A 13,963-nucleotide genomic window follows, 5' to 3' on the forward strand; every position below is an offset into this window, starting at 1 on the left:
AGTACAGGACTATTTAAATGAACTGTTGTTCACTCCTGTAATTAAATATTACGCCATCATCGAAAGAATGAGGTATTGATATAGAAAGATGTCAAGATTACCTTAAGGAAAAAAATAAAGTGGCAGAACAGTATGCATAGTGTAAATCTTTTTGTGCTTTGAAGAGGATATCTGTGTATTTATGTATATGCACATTTACTTAAATGTGCATAGATTATTCCGGACTGTGCACAAATTCTGTCAAAAATGTTTACCTTTAAGGAGGCAACTGCAGCCTGGGCAATGTGTATGAAGGGGATATTTTTAATTATTCTGTACCATATACCTCCTGAATTCTTATAATTTTTTTCTATAAGTATTTATTGTTTTTTGAATAACGAATAATCGTTAAAAATAAAAAAAATGTTAAATTTATTTTATTTATTTTAATAATTTTTAAATATATTTATATAATTAAAGAAGCCTTTTAACGTTAAAGCCTTTATTCTGCACTAAAAAATTTTCAGGCATGTTAAAGGGGGAAAACAGCTCCATTACTTTCATTCTTAGCTTAAATAATTATCGACTTATGGTGAATGATCCCTGAAAAAAATCACAACACAAAAATTAATTTCCACCATCATTTAGAAAAATTACATATACCACAAATTACATATATAGGAAAGCCTCAAAATTTGTGTTTTAATAGTCCAAATTGAGGAGATTTCCCTCCCCCCACCCCCCTGGATGTTTATGCTTCTCTTGAAGTGTCATGGAAACATTCGATAATGAAGCAACCATATTGAGCTCTTCATTTCATTTGCAGCGTTAGGCTTTTGTGCAGATGGGTCCAGATCATATGCTGTTTTTGGATTGACTCCTGTTTTTTATAACCAGAAATTAGTGAAAGATGGTTTTCCATGATCTAATCAGCTATTTAACCCTAAAATAATGGAATATTGTTTTAAAACATGAATTTTTCGTCCTTTTTCTGATTTACTATAACATGTTTCCAGAGTTGGTATTTTAAAGAAAACTTTTGCAATTTATAAAACATTTCTCACATGTCTTTGCCTCTGACATATTTTATCCATATATAGTGACTTGTCAACTTCCATTGTTCCCTAATCTGATACCATAACTACTGTGATTATCTTTTTTTCTATTTCTCTTTGTTTCTGCTATCTTTATATTTACTGTTTGTGTTAGACCTACTCTTTTAGATAAGAGTCTCTCTCTCTGTTCAGATCACCTCATTGGTGGTTGGCCTTCTGTGTCTGGCCAATAGATAGCTAGAGTATTAATTTCTGATCCAATCAGATGTGTCCAGGAAGTGAAGGTTTTCTGAAACATAAACACCTCTCATTCAATTAGAATCTCATCTTATGGACAATTCTTAGTCCAACAGCGCCAACAGAAGATATTTAAAATTCTATTAAATTTACCTCCAGCCCCACTCAAAAAAATAAATTTTAAAAGAATCAGTCTAAAGGAAAACTTAGATTTACACTACATAACCGACAGGTTTTATGTCCAACTCATCAGTAGTGTAGGGACAATGACACTGGCCTTGAATTCACAGGTTTATACAAGGTTTGCATGCCTACTTGGCCACTTCCCAGGTGGCCAGCCTTGGCTCACAGAGATTGCGACCTCCTATGTAGACTAGAGATAACAATATTGTAAGATTGATGTGAGGATTCAAAGTGATTGTGTATGTAAATTGAGTAGGACAATAGCTGACACTAAGTAATTTTAATAGCAGCAAACCTTTACTGAATGTGTACTGAGTAACAAGCCATTATTCTAAGCGTCATATGATTATTAGCTCTGTAATCATCTGAACAACCCTATGAGAGTATTACCATTTGACAGATGACACAGGCAAGTCCTGTAATTTGTTTGAGATTACACAGCTCACACTGTTAACAGCTACGCCAAACCAACCCTACGTAGGAAGCCAGTGCCCAGGTTTGTTTCTATCCTGACATCTGTGGCCTTTGAGTTCCACCCCTGTCAGACCCACATGTGAAGTACCATCCTACTTTATCCTCCACCAAATCCAGCCGTAATCCTGGTCCATCATGCTCAATGGCTGCCTTGGATATTGGGGGTGTCCCAGGGCCAGGGATTGCATGGCGAATCATTTTATTTGCTCTCTATCCTCTCATAACTGAGGCTCACTCCAGCCTGTGGTATTATCTCAGTAGGAGCAGCGGTCGCAGGCCAGGCTACCTGCCTTGGAATTCCAGTGAAGAAACGGTCTTTAGCCTTATGATAGCATCATGTCTTCCTGTTCTCTCTCCTCCACTTGTCAAGCACTGAATAGTTTAAGTGGGGTTAGTCCTTAAGCCAGACTGGGAAGTAGGTAACGTTTGCTTCTTTAAGCCACCCGTTCTATTAGTCTGTCCTATTTCAGTCTTTCATATCTCAATGGGTCAGTTTAATTAAAAGTTTACAGCTTCTGAAGAAATAGGAGATGGGCGGGGGGATGGGAACGGTCATTTAGAGCAATGCTTCTCAGACTTGAATGTGCGAATAAATCAGTCACCTAGGGACCTTGTTAACATGCCGACTGTGATACAGTAGCTCAGGAGTGGGCCCAAGATTCTGCATTTCTCGCAAGCTCCCAGGCATGTCAATGCTACTGGTTTCTCGACCACACAATGAGCAAGTATTTAAAAACTGAGCACCACCCAGAGCTGGCAGAGGATTTACCCTGTGAGGTTTTCCAGGAACATTTCATCCGAGGAAATGAGTCTCTCAGTGGCATTTAGCTCATGTAACTGGCTGCTAGAAGAAACTTCTCCATTTCAAACCATAACCTACACTGCTTACCAGTAGAGCCATTCCTGGGTGGAGGAAAGAATAGTATAAACTTGTCAAGTTTTGATAGAAACAGTGTAAAATTAGGCATTCTCCTCCATCAGTGTAATTTAGTGACTCTCCCATGATTTATATGCCTTTTTCCTGAGCTTTATGTGAAAGTATCCACTTGCTGCTGCTGCAGGTTGAGTTTCTCACAACGGGGGAAATAGATGACTAACCTTATTCTGGTGCAAGAGCCACATGTGTATTTCAGTATCTGCTTCTTGTTCCTTCGATCATCACATTTGGAGCCAGCTCACTAGGAGCATTTGTGACTAATTTGGTTATAAATGGTGGGATAATACTAATCTGACTAATGAAATCTTGTGCAGAGCCTTACAAGTGCAAGTGCAGTGTGGCAGAAACCTGTGCAGTGATGGCGGGCTCTCCTTGTGCTGGCAAAGGCTTACATTCTCTGTTTCTATTTCCTAGGGAGGAGAACACTGTTACTACCAGGGCCATATCCGAGGAAACCCGGCCTCATTTGTTGCATTGTCAACATGCCATGGACTTCAGTAAGTGTCCAGTTTTTTTGTGTGTGTGCTACCCATGTGTTCAATCACTTATTTTCTTTTTTTTTAAGGCAAGACATCATTTGAAATCAGGGATGGATCTGATCTTTTCTCTTCTGTGGTTTATAAGCCAAACATATTTTAAAATTAGAGTTGCAGAAACCTGGGGCATTGGAATTATAATATGATACCTTATAGAGATGTTTGGAGCATTTTTCTAGTTGAGACAGAAGTTGTTGGGGTAATTTTGGTCTCTGTGTCTGTGGATGTTTAGACTCTGGGTACCAGTGCTGCTTTCAGTTCTCTTTGGTGTCAGTTTTTATATTTTTATAGAATAATAGACATTTCAGTAGATGGGAACTCTTAACTCCTTGAGCAAAGAGAAAAGGCTGCAAGTGACCTCAAGAGCTCATGTGTTTCAGCTTATTTTTCAGCTAAATCCCACCTAAGCCACTGCAGACCGGTGGGAGGTTCCGCCTGTTCTTAGAAATCTCCAAGGATCGGAGTTCATCCTTTCTCGGGGCCTTGCCTCCTTTCTCATAAAGTTCATTATCAAAGAATGTCTGCTGATGTTTAACATGGGAATACATCTACTTCCTCTGTCCTGTCGGTGATGGGGAGGCACAGGTGGCCATCTGTCATTTGTTTTATAACTCCTTACAAAGCCACTGTGTCATTCCTCAGCATTCTATTTAAGCGAAATCATCTCAGTTCCTTCGGACTTGTTTACTGTTGTTTGGGGAGGGGGGTGGTTTGTTAGGGAGGCACAGAACAAGCCAGCACTTTAATTCAGTTTTGTTAAATTTTTCTTGGTAACTTTAAAATACTTCCTGTCTGTTACCAAGTTAGGGATGTGGCTTTTTCATCTAACTAACAGTTATTGAGTGTCTAGGAATATTAAGGTGATTAGGACATGAGGCTGGCCCCCAAGAGCTCAATCTAAGGGGGAAGCTAATTCTAGCTCATCATCCTACTATGGAATATGATAGGTATATTTGTTACTTTGAGAGAAAGTAAAAAACAAAACAAAACAAAACAAAAACTGAGAAAGATGCAAGCTGAGAGTGGGCAATAATGAATGAGGGCTCTTACCTGGCCCGTGTGGCTCAGTGGTTGAATGTGGACCTATGAACTAAGAGGTCATGGTTCGATTCCTGGTCAGGGTTTATGTCCGGATTGCAGGCTCTATCCCCTTTAGTCCCCACTAGGGGGCCTGCAGGAGGCAGCCGATAGACGATTCTCTCTTATCATTGATGTCTCTCTCACTCTCCCTCCCCCGCTCCCTATCTGAAATTAATAAAAATCTGGTCAAGGGCATGTAACTTGGTTGCAGGCACATCCCCAGTGGGAGGTGTGCAGGAGGCAGCTGATCGATGTTTCTCTCTCATCGATGTTTCTACCTCTCTATCCTTCTCCCTTCCTCTGTAAAAAATCAATAAAATATAAAAAATTTTCTTAAAAATATATTTTAAAGGAGGAGGAGGAGGAGGAGGAGGAGGAGGAGGAGGAGGAGGAGGAGTGGGAGGAAAAAAGAAGAAGTGGCTCCCTGAGGAGTGGCCCCTTAACAGGGTTTGATAGAATCTTCCAAGAGAGGGGTTGGATTGACAGGTCTTAAAAAAAGCAAGGAAAGGGATCTAATGGGAAAGTCCGGAAACTGTAGCTAGTCTGCCTCAGTCAGGCTCTGGCAGTAGGTATGTGAGAGGCAGAAAGGAGAGTGGGAGGATCAGTTACTTATTCAAAGAAAAGAGGCCCCATGCCCTATAGCATGGAGGACTTCTCTTTGCTTATTCTTTCTTCTAAAAGGCAATTTCCCTTATTTTAAATAAATTCTTTTAATAAAGAGACATTTACAAACATGAGTGCATGTCTAATATCTGAGAGCTTTGGTTTTCTTATCTGGAAAAAGCAATATTGAAGTTGCCTTTAGCAGTAAAATTGGACTGATCCCAAGATGAGTACAGCTGTCAGCTCGGATTAGTACACTGGGCCTGTTGACACTTGTGACAGCAAATGTACGTTGTAGGAGAGAGATATAAAAAATGAGTTTTTCCCCCTCTCTGTTCCTCTTAAAATCTCAACCCAAAGTCACCTTGTAAGCATCATGCCTAGTTCTTATTCCAGTTTGCTTCCAGTTTTCCAAATGGACACAGATACTGTGAAAACCAGAGAGAAGGTATTACCGCCTTCTAAAGGCTGTAATAGAGCTGACAAACTAAGACCAATAGCTTTCTCTAAGCCTACATAGTCATTTGAAGGAGGATGGAAAAGTAACTTGAAGGACTTTTTTGTGACTAGATCAGGAGTAGAACTCAGAGTCTACTTCAGTTGTTTTACCTTTAGAAACCTTTTCATTTAAAACTACACAAAAACAAACAGAAAACCCACTGTGTACCTAGGCCGGAGCACCAGCAAGATTGTGGACAAGCATGTTTTGGTATTCTTAGACTTTTATAAGCGTGTGGGGAAAATTTTCTCCAGTTCCTTTTTGTTATTTATTTTTACTTCTCATCTTGATTTTACTTTCTGAACAGAAATTTCTGACAGAAATATTTGGGGTGGATATTACTAAATATTAAATGATTTTATGTTGTCTCAATTGCAGTGATTAGATATGAGATGTTATTTCATCCATAATTCATCTTTTATAAAATACACATTGAGATTTTTTTCGTTTTCCTGGATTTATTTAATTCAGTAGAAGAACATAAAAGGGAAAATAATCACATTCAGATTCATGTCTTTTACGTAAAGAACCTGCAAAAGCAATTTTTTTTTTCAAATTCAAAGGACTAATGGGTAATATTTTGTCCTGATATGTTTGATGTTGCATGCATGCATATAAGCATAACCAATGGACAAGACATTAGGGGGGTGAGGGCATGTGCCAGGGGGTGGGGGCAACTGTGGGGAGGTCAATGGGGATAAAAGGAAACATATGTACTACTATTTGTAATACTTTAAACAATAAAAAAAGATAAAGATTTATGACCAAGACTACTAATATTATTACTATTATTAATACCAACATACAAAAAAATCTGGATGATACCAAATTCAAAAAGGCTCCTAAGCTGTGTTGTATGTTTGCAAACATTTGTAAGATTATGGTGCATTTCGCCATAGGGACATATAGAAAAAGAGTAAATGATTTTCAGAAGATGGTGTTCCCGGTCCTAGTTCTTTGTGCATTCCCACCAAAGCCTGACAGTCTCAGAGGATAAAAGGAATATACGAACAACAGCAAAGAATCAGTTCGATATTTAATACTTTATACGTTTTGTTTATTTACAAGGTTAGTACCGACCTTGCGAATTGAAAAGAGCACATTAAGGAGCCAGTTTTGAGCGGTGGATTGAAAGCGATCTAATACACACAGAGGGGAGCTTCAGCATGAAGAAATTGTGGCACATGATGGCCGTCCCACTTACTTGAGAGTCATTATTACAACGGCCTTTGATCATTTTGCATCTGTGTATAGCATTTCTGCAGAGGGAATAGCAGTCTCAAATCTTTCTTTAATTATAACAAAATGATTTTGTATGTTTTTTAACAATATACTTATTTTAAAATAAAGTTGCCAAGGGATTTGCATTAAAAAAAAAAAAAAAAAAAAAGACAAAATCCTGTAACTATGGGTAGCTTAAGCGTGGACTCAAATGTAAGTTTATTGCCCTCTTGTGGCAATTTGTAAGAATGGCTGTTTTCTTTAAACATTTTGATGCAGCCTTTCAAAATTTTTGTTCTGTTGTTTCATAATGACTCAGTCCTAGTTGCAGGTTTTTATCAAACATGTTCTGTACTATTGAAATTTATATAAATATAACAGAAAGGTACCAAGCCTCAAGCAAAGCAAATAAAAACACGCATGCCTTTTATTTGTTAAAGAACTTTTAATAATAGCATATTGTAATTTAGGAGACCAGAATCTTGCAGATATAGATGGTGTCAGACTCTGCTTTCTTTATACTGTATATCATGCTGTTTAAACTCAGTAAAAATATTTGGTTTTCACATTAGATATGAACCTAATGCAAGAGGAAATAATACCCAGTACTAGTTAAGCAAAACAATCTGCTTGCAACTTAATCAGTATTGCCATGTGAACTTTGGTAAAGAGAATGGTTTTATGTAACTTTCTCCATGGATCTGGCCAAGTCCCATCAGGGGCACAAAGAATGTTTACTGCCATATTTGTTCTCCTGTTTCGAAAAGGCTCACCCCCACTGATTCCTTAGGCCTGTATGGCCAGTAATATATTACAAATGGCATCTGTTTAGCTTTAAATTCCAAATACAATGTCATCTGAATTCAGAAAGTGCATTCTTGTTTGAAAACCTTACAGATGTGAGAATAGCAGTTCTAAGGGTCTATGAGAGTTGAAGACATGTGGAAGATGTTAAGGCAGGAATGAAAGAAGCTGGGTAGTGGCAGAACCCATTTCCCTAAGCCATCAATGAGAGACAAATACTGTTCTCTGTTTAATAGCTTGGATGTCTTGTAGGCATTTCACTGAAAAATAACTGCAGACGATGACAGCTTCACCCCTGCTAGATGCCTGAATAATATGAACATTCCTTCAGCTCATAAGATCAAGGGGCTTGATCTCAGTAGAAGGACCATGTTCCACTAAAAGGAGTGACTCTCAGCATCTCTCTGAGTGGGAGTTATGGCCATCTGCAGCTTAAAATGCCCTCCACCTGATTTCTCAATTGGCTGGCAGCCATCTCCAGTCTAAGAAGTCCAACTCTGAACTCCACACTTGCGCCTTGCTCCCTGCATCCTGCTTCCTTCCTTGTTGCCAACCCCATTCTGTGCTTCTGACAGCTTTTTTCACCTTATTAAATGGCAATTCCATTTGCCCAGGTACTCAGGTCAAAACCTTGATGTCCTCACTGACAGGACTCTTTCCTCCATACTTCATCTGAAATCATTAACAAATCCCATTGGTTCTACTTTTGAAAAATAGCCAGAATTTTTGCAGTTCTTACTATTTGCATTATTACCACCATGATCTAAGCTATCATTTCATTTTCTTTCGCCCGAGTTATTGCAATACTTTCCTCATTTCTATCCTTGCCATCCTGAAGATTATTGTTGCACAGCTTTTAAAGCAATTATTTGGAAATTGAAGGGGAGATTGTGTTTCCTCTCTGCCTAGAACCCTGCAGTGGCTCCTCATCTCTCTCAGAGTGAAAGCCAAGGCCCCAAGGGCCTACCTGTCTCTCGGCCTCATTTTACAGACCTCACCCAGTCTACGCCAGCCACACTGCATCCTCCATATTCCTGAACACACCAACATCCTCTTATCTTAGGGCTTGATTCTGAAGTGCTGTCTGCGCAGATATCCTTATGGCTCTCCCCATCACTTCTTTCAGGCCTGTGCTTAAATGCACCTTCTCTGTGAAGCCTTGCTCTGACCCTCTGTATAAATTAGCCATCTTCTGTCTCTGGTTTCTATCTCCAATCACCTGGCACCAGTTATTGCTCTTACCCTGCTTTAGTTTCCTCCCTAGAATTTGCCACCTGTCATATATATTTAGTTGTGATTATATATCTTCTATGTCCTCCCTAGAATGCACGTGAGCACCATGAGGGCAGAGAAGGGGTCTGTTTTGTTCAGTACTGTATCCTCAGCACCTAGAACAGTGCATTGCACGTGCTCTCTAAATGTTTGTTCAATAAATGAATGATAATGAAGGTGGGTAAACAGCTCAGGAACCAATCTGCCTAGGCTCTATTCCTGCCTCGGCTCTCATTGATTATGTCGTTTGGGCAAGTTACTTTGTCTCTTTGGGCTTTGGTTTCTTTACTTGTAAAATGAGGATAGTCATTGTGCCTGCCTCATACATTTTTGGAAAAGAGTGAGTGTACTTAGTTCATGGTAAGTTGTTGAAATGTGTCAGCTCTTGTCACTATAGCATCTTCCATGCGTGTGGTAGGTAAGCAGTTCTGAGTAGAGTCCCTGGCAACCTGCATCAGAATCACATGGGGTTGTTTAAAATGCAGCTTCCTGGGCCCCCATTCAGGAATATGAGGAAGGTCCTGAAAGCTTTGCATATTTACTAGCACACTAAAGTTTTAGAATTATATGTTGGAGAGCGGAATAATGGGCCACAGTTAGAGAATGGTGATTATGAGCCTAGAGAACAGTCTAGATGAGGAGACCCTGCTGCTTGTGAGGAATCAGACGGAGGGACCTTCCCCTCTCAGCAGTGTGTGTGTGTGTGTGTGTGTGTGTATAGTATGTGATGTGATGTGATGTGATGTGATGGTAGCGATAGGTAGGACTTGGAAGTGGTGTTGAGGAGTAAACTGGTCCTCTAGCTGCTGCTGATTTTAAAATGATTTTGTTCCGAGACAGGAGTTGGTAGCCATGACTAATTATTTTCTTGTTTTTGACAGTGGGATGTTCTATGATGGGAACCACACCTATCTCATTGAGCCAGAAGAAAATGACACCTCCCAAGTAAGTGCTCCTCTGTTGTGGCAAACGTGAAAGTTGATGCTGAAAGCTTTTTTCTTCCTCCTTTTCCCCTCTCTGCTTTATTTTATTTAAATATATTATTAAAATAATATTGAATATGTCAAAACCACAAGTGGTTTTTTTTTCTTTCTCTTTTAAAAAAATCTGTCTCTCCTTTAAACTGAAAATACTTTCCTTCAGAGGTATTCTGAAGCTTCCATTTCTCTCTCCACCACAATGTATTATGATCTGTCTTAGTCTGCTCAGGATGTCATTACAAAACACTGGGTGGCTTAAACAACAGACATTTATTTTCTCACAGTTTTGGTGACTGGAAGTCCAACATCAAGGTGTCAACAGGGTCAGTGTCTTGGTTGAGGGCTCTGTCTTCGGGTTGCAGACAGATGCCTTCTTGCTATGTCCTCACATCGCAGAGAGAAAGAGAGAGCTCTGGTGTTTCTTCCTCCCCTTCTATGGGCACAACCCTATTGAACAAGAGCCCCACTCTTACAACTTCACTTAATTATCATTTCCTCACAGGCCCTGTCTCCAAATGCAATCACATTTGGAGTTAAGGCTTCAACATATGGATTGGTGTGGGGGGAAGGGAGGCAAACATTTATTCTATAACAGATCAAAGCCAGATACGTGATTTTCCACCCTCCCTTTCTTTCCTAGATTTGAGATTTTGCTCTATTGTCTTCAAAGCCCACTGCTGATGAAGTTTAGAGAAATCTAAGTTTTCTCAATTCTTCTCTCACTTTAGTTGAAATATTCATTTCCCACAAATTAGAAAATGATTGAGTTAATGTTATAGACTAGAGAGAAACATAATCCACTTCCATACTAGCTCTGTACACACAATTATTCTTCCTTGTATCATGGAAGGAACATTGGTCAAACACTTAGAGAGGCAAATACTTTCAAGAAACAAATTGTTTTGCCCCCCATCATCTTGTTTGAGGAAACTATCTGTATTTGCATATTATTTTCTGGTCTCCACTGCCTGCTCTCCTGTCACTTTGCTTGACCGTGTGATTTTTATTTTTAAAAGGTGATATAATGAAACTTGACTATGACATTCTTCTTTTAATATCATGAAACTGTATTTTTGGTAGTTCTTATCATGTTAGTAATTGAGTGAAGCCAGATGAAGTTAATTGAATGTTCATTAAAATATGGCTTTTTATCGGTTGGCTTTTCACAGAACTTTGCATGACACTTGGATTTTGGAGCAAGGTCCATTTGGGCATCTGCTGTGCCAGTCAGCATGCTCCTTAATACAAGCAAGTGTGTTAGCTCAGCATTCTTTGCCTAGCAAAGCTCTCTGACTCTAAAAGGGAGGCAGGGAATCGTGGAAAGGAACCAGTCATAAAAAAACATTAACCCACTTTCCCAGATGCCTTGCTTCTCCTTGGGGGGATAGGCCCATTCATTTATTTTCCAAATGGCTTTTCTGTGAAGGCATTTTGCTTCTAATAGGATGTCACTTGGGTGCAGGAGAACACGGGAGTGAGTGTGAACTCTTGTGCAATGGCTCATCGCCACTTTAAACCCAGGAGTCTGTGTAGTCAAGTTACGGTGTCTTAAGGGTTCCAGCTCCTCCAGCTCTGAACCCCCGAGGCTGGAGGTGTCTGGAAGCACATGCTTAATCTCTATTGTCTGTGTTATTTCAGGAGGATTTCCGTTTTCACTCAGTTTACAAATCCAGACTCTTTGAATTTCCTTTGGATGATCTCCCCTCTGGTATGAAATTGTTATAATGACTTAAAAAAACAACTTTAATAATTTATTTGAATGCTGTAGAGCTCATCTATAGCTGGAATATCGTTAGCACACAACTGCTCATAATTTTAGAGAGAAAGTCAAGTGCGTCAAGAGGGAGAATAAAATGCAGACTGACCTCATGCTGACAGTGGATGATTTGGAAAGATATAACTCAAACACATTGAAGGAAAACTTTTTAAAATCGTAAGATTCCAAGAAAGGTACTATAAGATAAATAATGTTAGATCAGAAGTCGGTCTGCATAGATAACATACATAAAAATTCACTCTTGGTAAAATACTATGTTGTAAACATAGGAATGAACTCTTAATCATTTCCCATTTGTTGTTTTCCTCCATTTCTGTCATTTGTGACCTGTTTGTTTGTCTCCGCATTTTGGCTGCTTCCCTGTGTTGATAGGGTGGCTTTCTGTGGTAGGTGTCCTATAGGGCCCAGTGGCTCAGCCTCCCCAATTATCTGAGGTGGACACTCTTGGTGCACCCCTTTGTGGGCTGTGTGCACAATCTTATTGTAGTTAAGCCTTGGTTGCTGTTGGTATTACTGGGAGGAACTGACCTCCAGGCCAATTGGCTGTGAGGACCAGCTGTGTCTATGGTGGGAGAACTTCTGTGCTAGAGACACCCTTATGGGGCAAGACTTGCTTCAGTGGGGCTTTGGTGCTCAATGAGTCTGCCCCCTGAGTGTGTCCCTTATGGATCTGAGGAGTTGTAACCTGAATGGTCCCACTCTGACCACTGGGTACACTGGCTCTTGGATCTCTAAGGAGGTGCTAATTTAGCCTCTTCCTGAGGCTACCCAGCAGGAATTATGGAGAGATCTGCAGATTCCTCTTCTTTCTTTGGGACTGGGAGGTGCCCAGATGAGGCCCAGCTGTGAAGCAGTGCGAGCTGCTGTGGGGCCTTGGGCCTTCTTTTGGATGTTGTGGGTCTCTCTGACCCAGCTGCAGTTTGTTAGGTAATTTTAGATTGCAAAGGGCCAGGTCATTCATATGCAAAAGCGTCTGCACACAGCTTGGGTGGGGTGGGGTCTCAGGTAATCAACAGGGCGGTGCAAACATCTATGGCTGATCCTTAGCCCTGCCCTAAGAGGCCCCGGGTCTCATTGTCCTGCGGTAATCACTGCAAGCACCTCTGAGAGAAAGCTGCCCTCGAGTTCTGCCCGCTGCCAAACAGTCCAGTTTCTCCCTGTATGAGTCTGAGTCCCTAGAGACTTGCCCAGAACTGGAGTTCAGAGCGGGAGCCTATGTCTCCCTTCTGTTTGAAAAAGACAACCGTGTCCTCAGTTGCCAGCCCTTTCTGCACACGCCTCCGTACCTCTGCACTTTACTTCTGCACCTCCTCTGAGTCTCAGTGTGCTTTTCTCTTTCCTTCTAGTTGTAGAATTTCCACTCAGCCAGCCTTCCTGTGGTTCTGGATGATATCCGTTTTGTCTTTTAGTTGTATTTTTGAAGTGGTTGTGCGAGGCAGTAATTTCAGGTGTTTACCTATGCTGCCATCTTGGTTTCTCCGGTTTCCCATTTGTTGTTATTCTCATCTCTCTATGCCGCAGCATTTTAAGGAATAACTATTTTAGATTAACATTTTTTATGTGCTATTTGTGGAATTAGTCTTTCCTTCTCATGAATGTTTATTGGTCTTTTGTTTACAGATGTTGATTTAAGAGTTGCATCCAAATCTTTACATGAAAATTGGCCTCATTTAGTGGAGCAGTGATTGTGCAGGGTCCTAGCTACCCTGGGCTCATTGTGTTCTCCTCTGAAGACAGGGCACACTCCCAATATCTGGGGTGGAGATGCTTCTCCCTGTTCAGTGAGCCCTGATCATTGCCATAATACATTCTAAATTTTAATCTCACTGTAATTTGTGCAACAGCTCTGTGAGATATATATTAATATTTCCATTTTATGGATGAAGCTCAGCTAGTTTCTTTTCCATGGTCCCACAGCTAGGAAGAGATGGACTGGAAGTTTGGATTATGGCACAATGAGAATGTTCTCTGGGAGAGAGGACCAAGGGGAATTGGAAAATTTACTAAACTGATAGCAAATCCTAAACTACTACTTAGGAAAATGACTTAAAAGTTTTCATTGTCTTCTCATCAGAAATGAAATAAATATTTTCTAATGTCCCTTCCTCTCTGAAATAAATTGGTAAGTCCTTGACTTCATGCAGTTTCCTTAAAGAGAACTAGGACTCCCCCTTCTTTCCTGTTGCCAAAGGGATATAAGGTCCTATTTTATAGAATTCACTATTTTGAAAAATCTGCAAATGAGCATATAATGCTCTTACTTCACACAGCTACCTTATGTAACTTTTATAATCCCTCTTATGGGAAGAAAATTATTCATGACTAG

At 40.1% G+C, this 13,963-nt stretch overlaps 1 protein-coding gene across 13 annotated transcripts in view; it reads left to right on the plus strand.

The window, feature by feature from the left end:
• ADAM22 (ADAM metallopeptidase domain 22) overlaps positions 1 to 13,963 on the plus strand; it is a 181,649-nt gene that overhangs the window by 100,336 nt on the left and 67,350 nt on the right. For all 13 annotated transcript variants that reach the window (XM_081102591.1, XM_081102592.1, XM_081102583.1 and 10 more), the window contains exons 5-7: positions 3,280 to 3,362; positions 9,762 to 9,825; positions 11,499 to 11,568. In XM_081102591.1, coding sequence (XP_080958717.1) covers positions 3,280 to 3,362; positions 9,762 to 9,825; positions 11,499 to 11,568 — 217 coding nt within the window. The remainder of the gene's footprint in view (positions 1 to 3,279; positions 3,363 to 9,761; positions 9,826 to 11,498; positions 11,569 to 13,963) is intronic.

Source organism: Myotis nattereri (assembly GCF_964212035.1).
Source record: "Myotis nattereri genome assembly, chromosome: 11".
NCBI classification, from domain to species: domain Eukaryota; kingdom Metazoa; phylum Chordata; class Mammalia; order Chiroptera; family Vespertilionidae; genus Myotis; species Myotis nattereri.